This window comes from Bactrocera tryoni, chromosome 3 (assembly GCF_016617805.1).
Source record: "Bactrocera tryoni isolate S06 chromosome 3, CSIRO_BtryS06_freeze2, whole genome shotgun sequence".
NCBI lineage: Eukaryota > Metazoa > Arthropoda > Insecta > Diptera > Tephritidae > Bactrocera > Bactrocera tryoni.
The window spans coordinates 59,247,561-59,264,968 of record NC_052501.1 but is presented as its reverse complement, the minus strand read 5'-3'; the positions used below and the strand labels follow the sequence as shown (position 1 = coordinate 59,264,968).

At 36.8% G+C, this 17,408-nt stretch overlaps 1 protein-coding gene across 19 annotated transcripts in view; it reads left to right on the top strand.

Moving 5' to 3' along the window:
- LOC120772369 (microtubule-actin cross-linking factor 1) overlaps positions 1 to 6,948 on the top strand; it is a 145,869-nt gene extending 138,921 nt beyond the window's left edge. For 10 of the 19 annotated variants that reach the window (XM_040100943.1, XM_040100944.1, XM_040100940.1 and 7 more), the window contains 5 exons: positions 1,632 to 1,810; positions 1,912 to 2,185; positions 4,124 to 4,286; positions 5,361 to 5,417; positions 6,601 to 6,948. In XM_040100943.1, coding sequence (XP_039956877.1) covers positions 1,632 to 1,810; positions 1,912 to 2,185; positions 4,124 to 4,286; positions 5,361 to 5,417; positions 6,601 to 6,745 — 818 coding nt within the window. In that variant the 3' untranslated portion in view covers positions 6,746 to 6,948. Of the gene's footprint in view, positions 1 to 908; positions 1,067 to 1,631; positions 1,811 to 1,911; positions 2,186 to 4,123; positions 4,287 to 5,360; positions 5,418 to 6,600 lie in introns of all 19 variants that reach the window. The other 9 variants (XM_040100954.1, XM_040100939.1, XM_040100956.1 and 6 more) reach the window with 3 other exon arrangements.
- Positions 6,949 to 17,408: the final 10,460 nt, after the last annotated feature.

Genomic DNA, 17,408 nt, shown 5'->3' with positions numbered 1-17,408 from the left:
CTTTTTTGGGTGTCTATTTCCATTTTTTCGACTTCAACTGTATTTTTTTGTCTCTGGGTGTATATACATATATCTATATATACGAGTATATATGAATATCGATAGCATCTATTTCTTACTTTGTACTATTTAATAAAGAAACAATCCACTTTATGGATGGATATTGACGATTTTCTTGCGATTCAGATGAAAATTTTGTCCATGATTTTTTTTTGTATTAGCTCGTTTGGCACTCATGCATCGAGTCTTATTTTAGTGGTTCCAAATTGTTTTGGTGCAATGATATTTTAGCGTAACGCAATCGCATTTACACAAAGCGAGATGCATCTTACTAAAGCCATCTATTGAAAAAAATGGATTTAATTATACAATTAATGTTTGAAGTTCTGCACGAGAGACACCAAGATGTTTTTATTTTTCCATCTTTTAATACATAAAAATTAGTAAATATTTTATTTTTATTCTTTTCGGAAATCATGAAAAGGAACTTCAAATAATATATATATTTCCTGTATATAATTTTTCCTTGCTATAAATTAGCATGATTTTTATGTTAAAGCAAATTCGGCTATTATTAGTATGATTTATAGTAAATTTTCCGTTTTTCTTTTCTGTTTTTAATTATTCTTTTTAATTTTTTGTTTTATTTTACAAACCTGTTTTCTGATCCTGAAACCTTAAATAATACCATAAAATGTAAAACGCACTTCAAATCATCGCTGACCCTTAAATCATATGTGACTGTGTACCCACGACGTGGCTTAATGCGTTGCTGCTTCATTGTTGTCGAATAAACCGATGTCCCACCGATGCCTAAAACTATACAAATCGCTGCGGACTATTATTTTATTTGCAAACGCTTTTTAACAAACGCTGAATGATATTAAAAAAAATTAACTGTTGACCAGCTAAAGGTCGTACTAATATTGAGTTACGAGAGCAATTTATTTTGGCGGATGGTGTTTCACAAAGTATGGCAGCATTTACACCTCGTCGTTCTACACCAAATGCCTCACAAAATGGCAGCATGTCACCCTACATGAGTGGACAAGGTCCCATTATAAAGGTAAATTAATCAACTATGTAAGGGTAACATAACATTTTCCTGCCACTCGTCAGAATCGAATTTGTTTATATACATGTGGATTTACTTTTTTTCAGTGTGATTTTTTCGATGATAGCACGGTATCGTAGTAGTTTTTAAATTTATACAATGACTAATTAAAGAACAATTTAATATATATCAATATTCGTAGTATGTTTCTACAAATATAAAGTCCATATGAACACAAACAACATTTACAACTACTATGATTCCCTGTTATTTTTGGGAGTAAGTGTTCAATGTGGTTGATTTTTTGAAGGTAGCATGCGTTTTATTAATTTCTATAAAAAGAGTTACATGTGGTAAAAATTTAATTTAATACAAAATGAAAATGAGAGGAGCTCTTTACATACTATATATAGTTTCACAACTGAAATTATTGTTTGAAATAAAATAAACCATATCTTTATGGAAAAATTACATGTAAATGTCAAAGTTTCTTAAATGATCATGTCCCGTTAACGCCTCATATAATTAGTTTACGCTAGTAAAATATTGACAAAGTATAATTTACTAAAATCTCTAGCCGACGAGCATTTGGCAGAATTAATGCCAATATTCGAACGAATACGTACTCAAGAGCAAGTTCCATGTGCCTTTCCCATTCATATGGGATCAGGTGGTACCGTATTTGTACGTTGTAATAATAGTCGAACTTTACCATTAAACCCACATGTACTACACTGTCACCCCACTACACACTGGGTAAGTTACAAAATTTAATTAACAACACCTATTTAATTTCGAATGCAAATGTCCATCCTAATTACATATATATTCTTATATATATTAATTATTTATTAAAGGTGCGCGAGCGGTCAGTACGGTCGATACCAATGTCACGTCCATCCCGATCATCACAATCTGCATCTACACCGGACTCTCTGAGCGACAATGAATTTGGTCAATCTGGAACATCTGGTCGGTACACACCCCGAAAAGTCACATATACAAGTACTCGTGGTGTTGTAACTCCATCGGGATCTCGATCAGGGTCAAAACCTAATTCTCGTCCTTTAAGCCGACAAGGGTCGAAACCACCTTCCAGACATGGATCCAATATGTCATTGGATAGCACAGGTATGCGAAAGAATAAGTAAAAAAATAAGTATTTTTATTCTACTCTAGAAGCATGAATTGCAGGTAATTTTTAGAGTACCGTAAAAAAGGCAATTAATATTTTTTATGGTGTTTTTATTGATATCTTAAGAATACAGCAAAAAAATTTTACAACAAAATATTAAAAATTAAAATAATTATAGTGGTCTGAAAAAAAAATCAAAAGAAATTCTTAATCAGTAAGGATGCTGTTATAGTCCCTATTTCAGGGAACACGAAAATTTTTTTTTTTGAAAAAAGGCGACTGCCTGAAAATAAAAATCATTTTTTACGCTTTTTTTTTGAAATTCCTGAATTTTTTTTAAATATTAAAAACAAAAATTTTGACACGATGCTGGTAGCCAGCGTAGCCGCTTTTTTTTAATTCGCTGAACTATGTCGTCGTATATCTTATACAGCTCATCGTTTCATCGATAGGAGATATTTCGTCAGCGCCCTCGTTCACTGCCAGACCCATTAGCTTTGCTTCCAGCCTGGAGAAAACAGAACTAACGGCGCGGGTATTGAGCAGCAGATGTACACTCTTATAAAAGATTGTACCTGCTCGATTAAGTTCTACAACTCGAATTATTTTCGCCAAGAGTAGATTGAAGAAGTCGCACGAAAAGGAGTCGCCTTGTGTGAAACCTCATTTTGGAGTTTACATAGCAGTATTAGTTTTGCGGGGATACCAAATTCAGACATAGCGGCATTAAGGCAGTTTATTTTCGTGCTGTCAAAAGCAGCTTTAAAATCGACGAAGAGGTGGGATGTGTCGATCCTCTTTTTAACGGGTCTTTTCCAAGATTTAGCTCATGATGAATATCTCTTCCGTTGTTGATTTTCCACGCCACGCTAATAAGGTCCAATCAGTTTGTTGACGGTGGGCTTTAATCTTTCACACAATATGCTTGATAGAATCTTATATGCGATGTTGAGTCACTAGATCACCTCTACGGGTTCTACAAGAGTATGCTGGGGTCTTGAAACCTTCTGTTAGTCGCCTCATCTTTTCGTCGGCCCCTGTCGGCAAGCTTGTCAAGCTCTTCATACTCACGCATTTCGGCCTCTCTTTTTTTGTCTGCAAATGCGTCTCGCTTCGTTCTTCAACTCTCGGTATCTATCCCATCCCGCACTTGTTTTGGTCGATTGTAGTGATGCGAGGTAGTCAGTCTGTTTTCTCTCCGCTGCGACACGGCACTCCTTATGTACCAGCTGTTCTTTTTTCAGAAACCAATGGTTTTGTTTGCAGCTGTACGTAAGGAGCTTGTAATGTCGCCCCACAGCCGAGTTGCTGATGAGTGCTCTCAGAGAGCAGGAGCGCAAGTCTAGTATAAAATCGTTCGGCTGTCTGTTGTGATTGCAGCTTCTCGTCGTCGAACCTTCCTTGTGTTTGTTGGTGTGCGTTTTTTGCTGTACAAAGGCGAGTGCGAATCTTGGCTGCAATAAGATAGTTGCCCGAGTCAATGTAAGGACCTCGGAGCGTACGCATGTCTGAAACACTGGAGACGTGCCTTCCTTCTATCACAAAATGATGGTTCTAGTTGGTAGCTTTCCGATGAGCTTGATGAATTTTCTTATGCTGGAATCTAATACTACAGATAACAATATTAAGATCCCCGGCCGATCAGCCTCAACCTATTTGGGAATGTGTCATTGTTAAGGCTGAATTTACCGACCTTTGTGCCTAAGATACCTTCCTTTCTCACCCTGGCGATAAAGTGCGCAAGCACGATTTTGACTTCATGGCGGGTGCAGCTCTCATAGATGCGCTTCAAAAGCTCATAGAATTCATCTTTTGTCACATCGTCCTAAATAGCTAATGTGATTCTGTAACTTTCTAAGATATAGTCATGGTTTAATTTTTTTATTCACAAGAACAAGCTTGGAAACTGATGAACTGATTTATTGTTTATTTAGACGAAACTCCACCATCACGCATTCCACAGCGAAAATCATTAACAATAGGAAGTGGGACCACTACGCGACCAATCCGCCTATCGGTAACATCAGCAACCGTATCTGATGTAGGTACATCTGCAAGAAAAACCGTATCGGGATCGGCAAGTCCGGCACAATCAAGGTATACAAAATACTATATATACTACATAAGTTGTTGCATGTTTAAATATTGATACTCTACATGCATAACCTTTTTTAATGCAAATACCCTTATAAAAACTAGAAACAAAATATTTTAATACCTTTTGAGATCATGGTACTATCTTTTCCAAACATCTTTCATGCAATAAAATATACAAATATACATAAATATGAGAAATATATAGAACTATAAGAGACATACATCAGTAGCAAAACAAAACGTTTGGTGAGCTTTGTACAATTCACATTAACCAAAACTTTTTTAATTTTATTAGCATAATTTTTTGTATGCTTTATTTTGAATTCAATTTTCATCTTCTTATTATCTTTTCATCTTAATATGCGTGAATTAGACATGACTGAAATTACTATCTGTATTTGATAATCGACAAATTTTTACTTATTTATTTTTATTTGCCTCTAATCGATAAGGCCTAGTGGACAATCGCGTTTGATTGTCGACAATTTAGCAATTATGGTGGTCAAATAAAACACGCCTATTAAAATAATATATACGCCAGTAAATAAGAAAAAGCACAAATCGCGGTGATCCAAATATTTTTAATGTAATTTTAACCATTACATCAAAATTCTACACCGCCAATATAACATAATATTAAAGTTACATTTAAATATACAAAATCAATTTAATAACAAAAAAACAAATGCTTTAAAAATGTGCATCCTTACGATATATTGAATCGAAATCATAGATTTGAGTCGCATCACAATATTATTTAAAATTTTTTTCTTGAATGTATAGGTATTTAAACACGGGAAAATATTCATTCATTTTAGACTTTAGAAAAAAATTAAACTTTTTCCAGCTTTTCCGACATAAATAAATGAATTAATTATGAAGAAAATCCAAAAATACTCATTAAATATTATCTAATTATCCTTAGTTTGAGTTCTGTAATTGTGAATAGAATATACATTAATTTCATCTCTAATATCTTTTAACTATGTATTTTATTTATATATTGCATATGAAACTAACAAATCTACACTTAACCCAATTCCCAATGGTATACTTGGATAATTATTTGTGCAGCAATGGTGGTATGAGTAGAGCATCCAGCATTCCACGATTAAGCAGCTATTGTTCTAGGTAACTGAAAATATTTTATTAACCGTTTGTATTATTATTAACAAATCAAAAAGTATCTAAAATTCATTTTAAATTTTAACCTTTTCTAATACAATACTATTATCTTAGAATTGGGTACGCATTTTATATACATATTTTTATATTTAATTATGCGTTTTATGATATTCATTTTTATCATTAACTAGTACATTTTTTAAAAAATATGGTCTTGCTTTTAAATTTCTAAAATGAGAAATTGTTGTTTTTGATAATTTTAAATTTTTAATTTAAACTAGTCTTACGTGGCTTTACCAGCATCTTTATGTATGTATATTTTTAATTTGGAATAAAAATACTATTTTGCTTAGTTACAAAATTTTAGTTAATACTAGCTTTTCCCGCTTTTGGGCTCGCATTGAATTCCTTGAATAAATATCGAAAATTATTAACAATACCAAATAACTGCATAGTATGTAAACGAATATAATGAATATCTTCGTGGTTTACCCAAATTTTGTTTGATTTAACGCTTTTGAAGCATTTTTGTTTTATTTGATTTTGAAATTTGTCGACAAAAAATCATATCTTCCGAAATAAATATTTTCAATTTCGAAATTTATTTTAATTTTTTATTTTCGTTGAATGTATCTGCAAAATCGACGGTGCTTTTGCAAATAAACGAATAACTGTGTAAATTTTCACGTCTTTGCGTGCTGTTCTGCGAGTGCATAACGAAATAGCGTTTAATTTTTATGTATGAAGTTAACGATATAACTAACAAAATTCAAAAAACCCATTTTGAACACAATACAAAAATTTCCAATAGCCAAGTAATCTAAGTTCAAAAAACTTGCTGATATGCTCATGAAAAGTGTGTATTAAAAACATCATCAGTTAATGATCTATACAAAAACAAACTATGTTTTCGGTAGTAAAAAGCAGTTACACCACTCATTCTTTGATAATTTTTGCTGTTTGTACTTAAACGGAAAATGCGAAATAAATAACTTAATTTAGAATTTATGAAGCTATTATATATTGTTTTTCATCATATTTCCTGTAATAATACATTCGGAGATAAATGAAGGAGTGGTCTTCTGAAAAAAGAGGATAGTTTTGTTTTTATTCCGAGTTTACATTAGATATTTAATAATTTCATAATACATTACTGCCAAATATTAATTATATTTATTACACTTTTTAGAAAAAATGCTAGCGGGAACACAACTCCTTCTGGTGCACGAACACCTCGCAAAGGCTCCGCTGATCCAACAATAAGTTCGACAATGCGGTCTCAAATACAACGAGGAACCACACCGGCCAGTAAAAGGGAACCGTTTCGCCTTTAAAATTATTTAAAACAGTTATGCGAGATCAAAGCAGTTATTGGATGCCTCTTTTCATGTTTATCTATTCAATTAACATTAAAGATAAAAGTGAACGCTTAAAAGACAACGAAAACTTTATAATAGTATCTTATCAAACTAATAGTGTTATCGATTACTTTACTAATTTATTTTTCTTGTTTTTCGAAAGTTATTATATTTTGGAACATTTAAGGAGTAAGTCGAATATTTAAAGTTCCGAAAATGTTAAATACACCTAAATGAAATGATATTTATTATCCAATAAATAATAAAAGTCATAAAACTAAGTTCCAAATATTCTTAAGTGTAAAAAAATTATTTACCGAATTATGTACATTTAATACATAACTAATACTTTAATAATAATTTTATTAACAGATTTGTATTTTAATTTGTTTAATTAAAAACTCTATTGGCACAACTTTTTACATATCACATATCTTATTACGGGAGGTTTCAGATAAAAGTCGCTTTAATGCCGAACTGTTGCTTGCTCACCAAAAGAAATAATTCAAGGGGAAATTGTGTGTATATCAGCAAGGGTAATAGCCTTGACAGACGGCAGCGTTAACTAACTACGCACTTAATCAGATCCAAATTTGTGATGACAGACAGCAGCTATACGAGTTTGAAACTCTCGTAAACAGCTGTCATTTTTATAATATTTTCAACGAAAATGGATAGAAGATAAACATTGCGGTTGTTTGCCGCCCAATTGTTCCAAAACCACTTTTTATTACAAAAACATATCAACACGTTATTTTTGAAACTGCATCATAACATAACATCATAACACAAAACTTCTTGTTCTATTATTGAAAACTTGAAAAACAGCTGTCAGTGCTGCTTGTTTTTCATTCACAATATATTACAATTGGTCATTTTTAACAATGTTGGATTAATTGAGAGTTAGCAACTGAGTTAACTTCACTAACTCTTGAATTTATCCGGATTAACGCTGCCGTCTGCCAAGCCTATAATAGCTTGACAATATTTCGAAGCGAATACTATGTTCGTCGTCGTGCTTGTGTGCGTAGTATTTTACGCAACTAGAGTAATTCTTCTCTGTGTTTGTAGTATGAATTTGAAATATTTCACAATTAATTTTTGGACATTAACTAGTAAAAAAAATTGGCTGAGTGTGACTGCACAATTGTAAAATAAAATTCGGGTGTAACCGAATATTTTATACTTTCACAAATTTGCGAGGATCGAAAACGGGAAAACATTTTGAGGTGTTGTCAAATTATTATTTTAGAAAGTATTATAAATATATTCAATATTCATTTCTCCACTTTGATATCTTATTAACATACAATTATATATGATATATTAATAAAGAAATCCATTATTTTTGTATTAAATTAAATGTTTTATTTAACATACTTATTTAGCATACTTACATTTATACGAATTAAGGAAAATATGGACAGTTTTTTTGAAAAACATTTTTAACATTTTGAAGGTAGTTTCATAATGCCACTCTATAAGAAATCCTCAAATTTGTTGGCAAAAAGCTGCGACAGTTCATTTTCCTAAGTTTCTTTTGGGACGAACTTTTCACTAGCAAAATCATTCTTCATGACAGAAACTGGTTGTAATCACTTAATGCCAAATTCAAACTATAAGGTGTTGGAGGATGAGTCATGTGTAGAAGTTTACGCAAGTGAGGAAAGTTCTCTGTTCGCCATTCACTTGAGAGTGGCCAGAAACGATTCTTTTACATATGGCTCAAGCAGCTCACGACTTCCGGTCTTTGACCAAATATCCTCTGGGTAGCTAGAAAACATCCGTTTGAAGGCGAAACATCCCCTACACAGCGGTGGGTTTGGGACCCGCCACGTTAAAACCGCCCCCAAAGAACAGTCAAAAACAGCCTCGGATGAGAGACACCCCTTTTGATGACGACCATGGCAAACGAAATAAAGGTTACGATTTGAGAGCATGCACCTGGAATGTCGGGTCGCTTAATTCCCAATTCAACCCAGCTGATTGATGTCCTTGTGAAAATAAAGATTGACATCACGGCCGTCCAAGAAATGCGATGGACGGGACAAGGACTGAGGCGAGTAGGTCCTTGTGGCATTTACTACAGTGGCCATATAAAGGAGCCCAAGTTCGATGTGAGATTCGTGGTGGGAGAGAGACTCCGTCGCCGAGTATTGTCATTCACTCTAGTGGATGAACGTCTTGCCACAATCCGCATCAAAGCGAGGTTCTTCAACATATCGCTGATTTGCATCCACGCCCCGACGGAAGAGAAGGACGATGTGACCAAAAATGCCTTTTATGAGCGCTTGGAGCGCACCTATGAGAGAGGTGCATTGTTGGATGTACTCTGTGAAGTGCCAGAAATGCGGTTTGCCTCATCCTCATATTTTGATTTGGTTGGTGAATAAAATAGAACACCGGATGAAGTTGATGATGTAATTTTGGCAAAAATTCCCAATGCAACGACAGATGCAGAATTGTTTGATGTTGTTGTCAAAAACATGATCCATGGCCCGTGTGGAGAATTTAATGTTCATTCGCCATGCATGGTTGATGGGAAGTGTACGAAATGATATCCAAGAGCTTTGGTTTCAAACACTGTTACTGGGAATGACAGTTATCCTTTAAATCGTCGCCGATCAACTGAAAAAAATGGTAGGAATCAGGATATTGAAGTAGACAATCGTTGGTTCGTGCCATATTTTCCGTTGTTATCAAGCCCACATAAGTTGAATTCTATCGGGTGATTTTTTAAGAGCTTGATAACTTTTTTTAAAAAAAAAACGCATAAAATTTGCAAAATCTCATCGGTTCTTTATTTGAAACGTTAGATTGGTTCATGACATTTACTTTTTGAAGATAATTTCATTTAAATGTTGACCGCGGCTGCGTCTTAGGTGGTCCATTCGGAAAGTCCAATTTTGGGCAACTTTTTCGAGCATTTCGGCCGGAATAGCCCGAATTTCTTCGGAAATGTTGTCTTCCAAAGCTGGAATAGTTGCTGGCTTATTTCTGTAGACTTTAGACTTGACGTAGCCCCACAAAAAATAGTCTAAAGGCGTTAAATCGCATGATCTTGGTGGCCAACTTACGGGTCCATTTCTTGAGATGAATTGTTCTCCGAAGTTTTCCCTCAAAATGGCCATAGAATCGCGAGCTGTGTGGCATGTAGCGCCATCTTGTTGAAACCACATGTCAACCAAGTTCAGTTCTTCCATTTTTGGCAACAAAAAGTTTGTTAGCACCAAGATCTTTGCGTAAAATCTTCCATGTGGTCGAATAACACAAACCCAATTGCTGCGAACGGCGACGAATCGACATTTCACGGTCTTCAGCCACACTCTCAGAAACAGACGCAATATTCTCTTCTGTACGCACTGTACGCATTCGTGTGGTTGGTTTAATGTCCAATAAAGTAAACTGAGTGCGAAACTTGGTCACAATCGCATTAATTGTTTGCTCACTTGGTCGATTATGTAGACCATAAATCGGACGTAAAGCGCGAAACACATTTCGAACCGAACACTGATTTTGGTAATAAAATTCAATGATTTGCAAGCGTTGCTCGTTAGTAAGTCTATTCATGATGAAATGTCAAAGCATACTGAGCATCTTTCTCTTTGACACCATGTCTGAAATCCCACGTGATCTGTCAAATACTAATGCATGAAAATCCTAACCTCAAAAAAATCACCCGATATAAGGTATACATTTTTGTAAATATGTCAACAAAGGGAGCGATATGGCCGTACTTACGAGTTGCAGATCAAAACAGAAACTATGAAATTAACCAGTATCAAATGAGACGGTATGTGAGCAGTAATGAAGCTATTTGGCATTTTTTCAAATACACAAAAGGCATCCAACTGTTGTTCACTTGGCTGTTCATTTCGAGAAAAGTAGGAAATGCAGCGCAAGGAGCGGCATCACCAATTCTTATTACTTTGACTGCTTTCTTTAAATTGTGTGGAGGTGATGATTTTGCAAAAACGCTTTTGTATGCACAAATATCAGCATATTTTACATGAAACGTCGATAGAAGAATTTCAACGACGTAAGCAAGGAAACCGAGCCAAGGGTTTTACAAATTTGTATTCATCAGATGCGTTGGGACGAATTAACACTGTTCTTCCGAGCAATGCAGAATGTTTCTATTTGGGTTTGTTACTGATCAATGTTCGTGGCCTAACATTATTCCAACAATTGAAAACCGTTAATGGACAATTGTGTGCAACATATCGTGAGGCATGTCAACGTTTGAATTTGTTAGGGGATGATATGCACTGGATCCTACGAATCCAATGGAGTTGTGGACAACTTATCGAGAACATACGGCAGAAGGCATTTTACATCGAGTTCGTCGCATCAATTCCGATCATTTAATGGATTTGGAACGAGACATTGGTAATGATTGAAAATGTATGTTTATCTATATCAAACAAAACATTAGCGCTATTGGGCTCGACATCGCCTATTCGACCCATGCATGATCTTTTATGTCAGAAATTACAACGTGAACAACACTATGATAGCAATAAATTTAATTCTTATGTTCAGTTAAATGTTTCGAAATTGAATGTTCAGCAGAAAGTATTGTAAGAGTCTATTATGCAAGCTATTTACAGTGGGGACGGTGGATTTCTTTTTTTGGATTTGCCAGGAGCCATCGGAATAACTTTTTTGATATTTTGGCGGTTAGATTTAATTTAAATTTATTTTGCAATTTTTGACAATATCGAAAACCCACATACGTCAATATTGGATAATAAATATTCAAGAAATATTGCCATTCGAGATCGCGATTAATATACAAATATTGAACGTGTAGCCAGCGTCATAGAATTTGATGATTGCTTACCTTTCACGGGTCTTTTCCAAGATGGTCTTCAGACGGGTAATTGCTATTCGTACTTCTTCTTGGTCGGGCAATGGAACGTCTGGTCCATCGTCATCGATTGGGGAATCGGGTTCGGGTTCCTGGCGTTGTGCGTTCACTGCCATTCAGCAGGCTGGAGAAGTGTTCCCTCCATAATTTAAGTATGCTTTGGGCATCGGAGACTAGATCACCTTTGGGGGTTCTACAAGAGTATGCTCCTGTCTTGAAACCTTCTGTAAGCCGCCGCATTTTTTCGTAGAATTTTCGAGCATTACCCCTGTCGGCCAGCTTATCAAGCTCTTCGTACTCACGCATTTCGGCCTCATTCTTTTTATGTCCGATAATGCGTCTCGCTTCCCTCTTCAACTCTCGATATCTGTCCCATCCCGCACGTGTAGTGGTCGATCGTAACGTTGCGAGGTAGGCAGCTTGTTTTCTCTCCGCTGCGACACGGCACTCCGCGTCATAGGGGAAGGTGGGGAATGTTGGACCACGTTTTGATTTCGGTTAAAAAGTCACATAAAAGTTATTTTTTGTGAAAATTCCAAAGCATGGATTTGTAGTGCGAGTCGTAACCTTCCTTTTGATAACATTGGTTTGATAAAATTCTACAAAAATTTAAAAGTTATAGCCATTGGCGCAAAAAACCTGATTTTGCGATTTTGAAAAAAGGTGGGGAATGTCGGGCTGTAAATCGATTAAAACATGATTATTGCCGATGAAAAACGTTTATTTATCAATGGAAATGAAAGAGAGATTCATAAATAATAAGAAAAATAGGAATTGGCGAAAAAAATTATTCCGACTCGCAGTGGATGCAGGTGTAAGTGTTCGGGTTCGGTCCTGCACATTTCAAGTGAACCCCTTGATCACAAACGATGCAATGGGCCGTGTTTTGACGATTCTCGTGCTTCGGCATCTTTTTCTTGCAAATCGTGCAAAAATCGAAGTTCTCTTCGATGTCGGTTTCGGTCGGAGACGGGCTTCTCTTCCGTGGCGTCTTCGATTTGCCACGGCCTTTTTGCTTCTTGGCTGCTGGTTCATCGGCTGCCTTCGTCAATTTTTGCCGCTTTTTTTCGGCCTTGTCACGCAGATCTGCGACAACCTCAGGCGATGTCAAAATCGTTGACTCCATTGTCTTGCGGCCACGTTTTGATTTCGGCGCAGGTGTGCCCAATTTCAACGGGCCAACCGATTTCAATGCATCACGGAGCTGTGGAGCCGAAACAAGAGACAACGACGATGATGCAGCACCACTTGTTGAAGCTGGGGCACTTGTCGATGCCTCCGACGTTGACACCTCCTCATTCGCAGCAGTCACAATGGCATCACCAGAGGCAAGAACTCGACGTTGATTGTCGGCGTCTTTCTCTTCGTCACCGAACAAATTTTTACCACTCAGTTCCGAAGCGACAAAGTCAACTTCAGTGAAAATTTGCGGGTTGAACGGGTAGATGCCAGTTGTTCGGAAGCCGGATTTGATGGTTTTCGGCGTTAACATAACATCGAGGCACTGATCGACAAGGAGCGGCACATGATGCAGATCGAAAGTGACACCAATGTTGGACTTTTTCCATGCATCATGCTTCACGGTCATCATGCCTTTAAGTGGTGCAAATACCGCAACATCTAGCGGCTGCATTTTGTGCGTGCATTTCGGCGGAAAAGACAGCAACGTGATGCCATGATCCAACGCCAAATTTATCGCCTCGATCGATAAATGTGAACCGTGGTTGTCCAGCAGCAACATGGTTGGCGAATCGGCATTAGCACCGGTGTGCTTGATGAAATGACGCATGAATTGAGGGAATACGTCAGAGTTCATGTAACCAGAACCGTTCGCAACACTGCACTGCACTCGCATGAGCCGTAAAAATCTCTTTCATGTTGACTCGGGGAAAGAGGAAGAATAGCGGTATAGACTGGCCACTAGCGCTGACGGCCAAAGCCAAAGACACATTGGTGCCTTTTTCGGCAGATGTTGATGAGCCGACCTGCTTTTGTCCTTTGCGCGCGATGGTTTTGACAGGTCTGGTTGGCACGGTCGGGCACCCGGTTTCATCCATGTTCCATATTCGGTGAGGTTCAAACGGCGTCTTACCGAGAACGGATGAAAGGTTGGCAAAGAATGCATCGACATTCTCTTTGTTGAATCGCTTCGCACGGCTCTGGCTTACTTGCTCTGGTGTTCGCAGTGACAAATTTTTGTGGCGTTTCATGAACGCCAACTGCCAATCCTTACTCGCCTGTTGATTGTCGTTCCATGGATCCGGATACGACGCGCCAACTTTCCGAGCAAATTACGAAGCTCCATCAAACTAATTCCATAGTTGATGTCGCTGGCCTGGAGAATGTAGCTTATCAGCGTCTTCTCTTGTTCGATGTTGAAGATCTGAAATAAAAAAAAATTATTTATTATTCGATGAAAGAAAAAGAAAGAAACCAGCAGAACTCACTGTTTTTGTGGCCATCGTCGTGCTTTCAGCCAGCAAATTCTTCATTACATCGGCATTGGCAGTAGTAACGTCGATGCTCGCACCATCAAATGCTGCAATATAACGCATCAGGTTGGTCCTCGGAATTTTGTGTGCCGTCGCAGATTGTCGAACGCTGTTCTGATGTATTTTCACCGACTTGATCGCCTCCAAAATGTTGTCGAAATCAACAATTTTCTCTTGTTTGGGATAGTACCGCGGCATAATGACTAAAAAAAATTTTTCGGAGCACGAAACTATCAGGAAATGTTGAAAAACTATTGTGTTGTTGAAATTCTGCACGAAAAATCACTTATACACGTCAAATATATGACTAATATTATAAACATATTTACCTGGATGAATTTATTGGAAAATGTGAAAAAAATCAACTGTACACAGAGTTGAAAAAAAGTAGTCGAATTTCTTTTTGTTGTCACAGAGAGGTTATAACACGTGTTCACAGCTCGAGTGCTATATAGAAACTGAGCTTAGTATGAGACGAGCCGATGACAGTTGGTTGCAGCTGTCAACCTATGCTAGGGAAAAAAATATCTCGCTGGCCCCGGATTCCCCCATGGCCCAACATTCCCCTACCAGCTGTTTTTTGCACTTTTCGAAAACCAATGGTTTTGGTTGCATCTGTACGTAAGGAGTTTGAAATGCCGTCCCACAGTTCCCTTATACCGAGTTGTTGACGACAGCTCTCAAAGAGCAGGAGTGCAAGCCGAGTAGAAAATCGTTCGGCTGTCTGTTGTGATTGCAGTTTCTCGTCGTTGAACCTTCCTTGTTTTTGTTGGCGTGCGTTTTTTGCTGCACAGAGGCGGGTGCGAATCTTGGCTGCAACAAGATAGTGGTCCGAGTCGATGTTAGGACCTCGGAGCGCACGCACATCTAAAACACTATCCGGGGACAGCCAGGTAGCTTGATGTATCTTCTTATGCTGGAATCTAGTACTACAGATAACCACATTTCGGGCCCCGGCGAAGTAGATCAGCCTCAACCCATTTGGGGATGTTTCCTCGTGGAGGCTGAATTTACCGACTGTAGTGCTAAGCACGATTTTGACATCGTGGCGGGGGCAGCTCTAATAAGTGCGCTCCAAGCACTCATAAAAGGCAACTTTGGTCACATCGTCCTTCTCTTCCGTCGGGGCGTGGGCGCAGATCAGCGATATTTTGAAGAACCTCGCTTTGATGCGGATTGTGCATCAAAGTGAGGTCCTTCAACATATCGCTCCTTCTCTTCCGTCACATCGTTCTTCTCTTCCGCCGGGGCATGGGCGCAGATCAGCGATATGTTGTAGAACCTCGCTTTGATGCACAATCCACATCGAGACGTTTAAAGTTTGAAAGTGAACTTTCTGAATATGTGATGGTTCATTTTGAGAAATGAAAATTGGTTGGTGAAGTGTTAGTCTGAATGAAAAAACGAAAATTCCTATGTTAAATATATGGGAACCTAAAAAAGAACAAATAGCGACCCCTTGGAGTTAAGCTACAGCGGCTGGCTTGAGGGAGGATTTTTTGTTTGTCAATCACTAACATTTGAGGGGGTAAAATTCAAAATTTTTTTTGAAGCACCCTAGTGCATATGTGATATATAAAAAAATGTTTAGAGGTCAGCATATCTTGATTTCTTTGACTTGTTTTGGCCCAATTTATCGATAATTACGAGAATATCAAAGAATTTTTTAATATTCAAGGGTGATGTGGAATCTGATACTTATCGGAATCAGAATTGAAACCGATAAAAAAAAAGTAGTAGGTGTCATGAATTCAGATATTATACTATGTTCGGACCGACATTGAAAACATTTTGAAAAAACATTTGTATGTTGTGGAATGTAAGTTGTTCCGACCGACAATTTGTGTTTTCGATGAGTTTTCACTGACAACTCAAAAATTGATTTGTTTGTTTACATTTGAGCAACAAGAATGGTATGTTTTGAAATCCTTAATATTTGCTTATAATTATTACTAAAGATCGTATTTTTTAGAATTCTGAGAAAAAGATATTAATTGCGAAAGCATTGTCTTTGAGAAGCCAAATAAATACCCTGCTTAACGACAATTCTTCAAGAGAAATATTAGAAAAGTCTTACTACTGAGCATCATGCCTTGGCAAAAAAGATAGCCGAGTTAAAGAAATAACATTTAATCGTATTAGATTTAATAAAGGACCTTGGGATGGCGATTAATTCATGTTGGACAAAAGTGTGTATATGTTCCTACTGATGCAAAAGTTTTCAATTATATATTATTAATTCCAGCAATCAGTTTTGGGAACACGATTGCCAACGAAATGGATGTGCTTTTTTTAAAGAGAACTTTCGTATGGACCGAAGTTCCTTTGATAAATTATGTGACATCCTACGCCCGCTACAAAAAAAGGATACGAATTACCGAAAAGCTATTCCTATCGAGAAAAGAGTGGCTATAACATTATTTGCTTTAAAGTGCCCATACACGAGCACACAAGTGCGTTCGATCGGTATGTGTGCGCTTGCGGTTTATCGTGTATGGTCTTGTTCGCGTACCGATCCATGTTCGCGAAAATGTTTGATTTTTTACGATCGGTGCGCGAACATGTTTATCGTGTATGGCGTTGTCGGCGCACAAAATCTCATTTCTCTCGTGTCGCCGAACAGTGAAGATCGCGGACAGTGCCAAGTGTTAAGGGGAGAGCCTGCTTTCGAGGCTTCAAAAAATCGATTTTTTGAGGATTTTTTTGGGAGGGAAAGAAATAATTGATTCAAGCGAAATTTCTAGGCTTTATAGTTATATATTTGAGCATCTCTTACAAATTTTTTGGATACGAAATCTTTGATATTCTGCTTTTGGGAAGCAATTACCCGATGCATCTCGCATGTACATTTTTCAGACGGCGGGCAGGATGCAGGTCGCAATTTCTATCGGAAACAAAAATTCAAAGAGATTCATATTTTTTATTAACTTATCTTCTAGTTAAACTAAGAAAATTCAAAAAAAAGTGTAAAATTTAAAATTTTATTAACAATTGAATAAATAGTGGCTTTTGATCAAAAGAATTTTACTTTATGCTGTTTAAAAATATGTTAAAACTTGACTTTTCTTAATATTTTTTTTTTAGTTTAAATATAAGAAAATTTTATGACAACTTTGCCCTTATTCCATACGACGTTTAGTTTTTTTTTTTATCCTGCCCACCAATTAAGAATAATCGTAAAAATGACAAACCGAGAAATCACGCTTCATAGTTTTCGCTTTTTGCCTAAGCGCTCATACATATACATAGTGTAAGAAAAATAAAAGTTGGAATGACT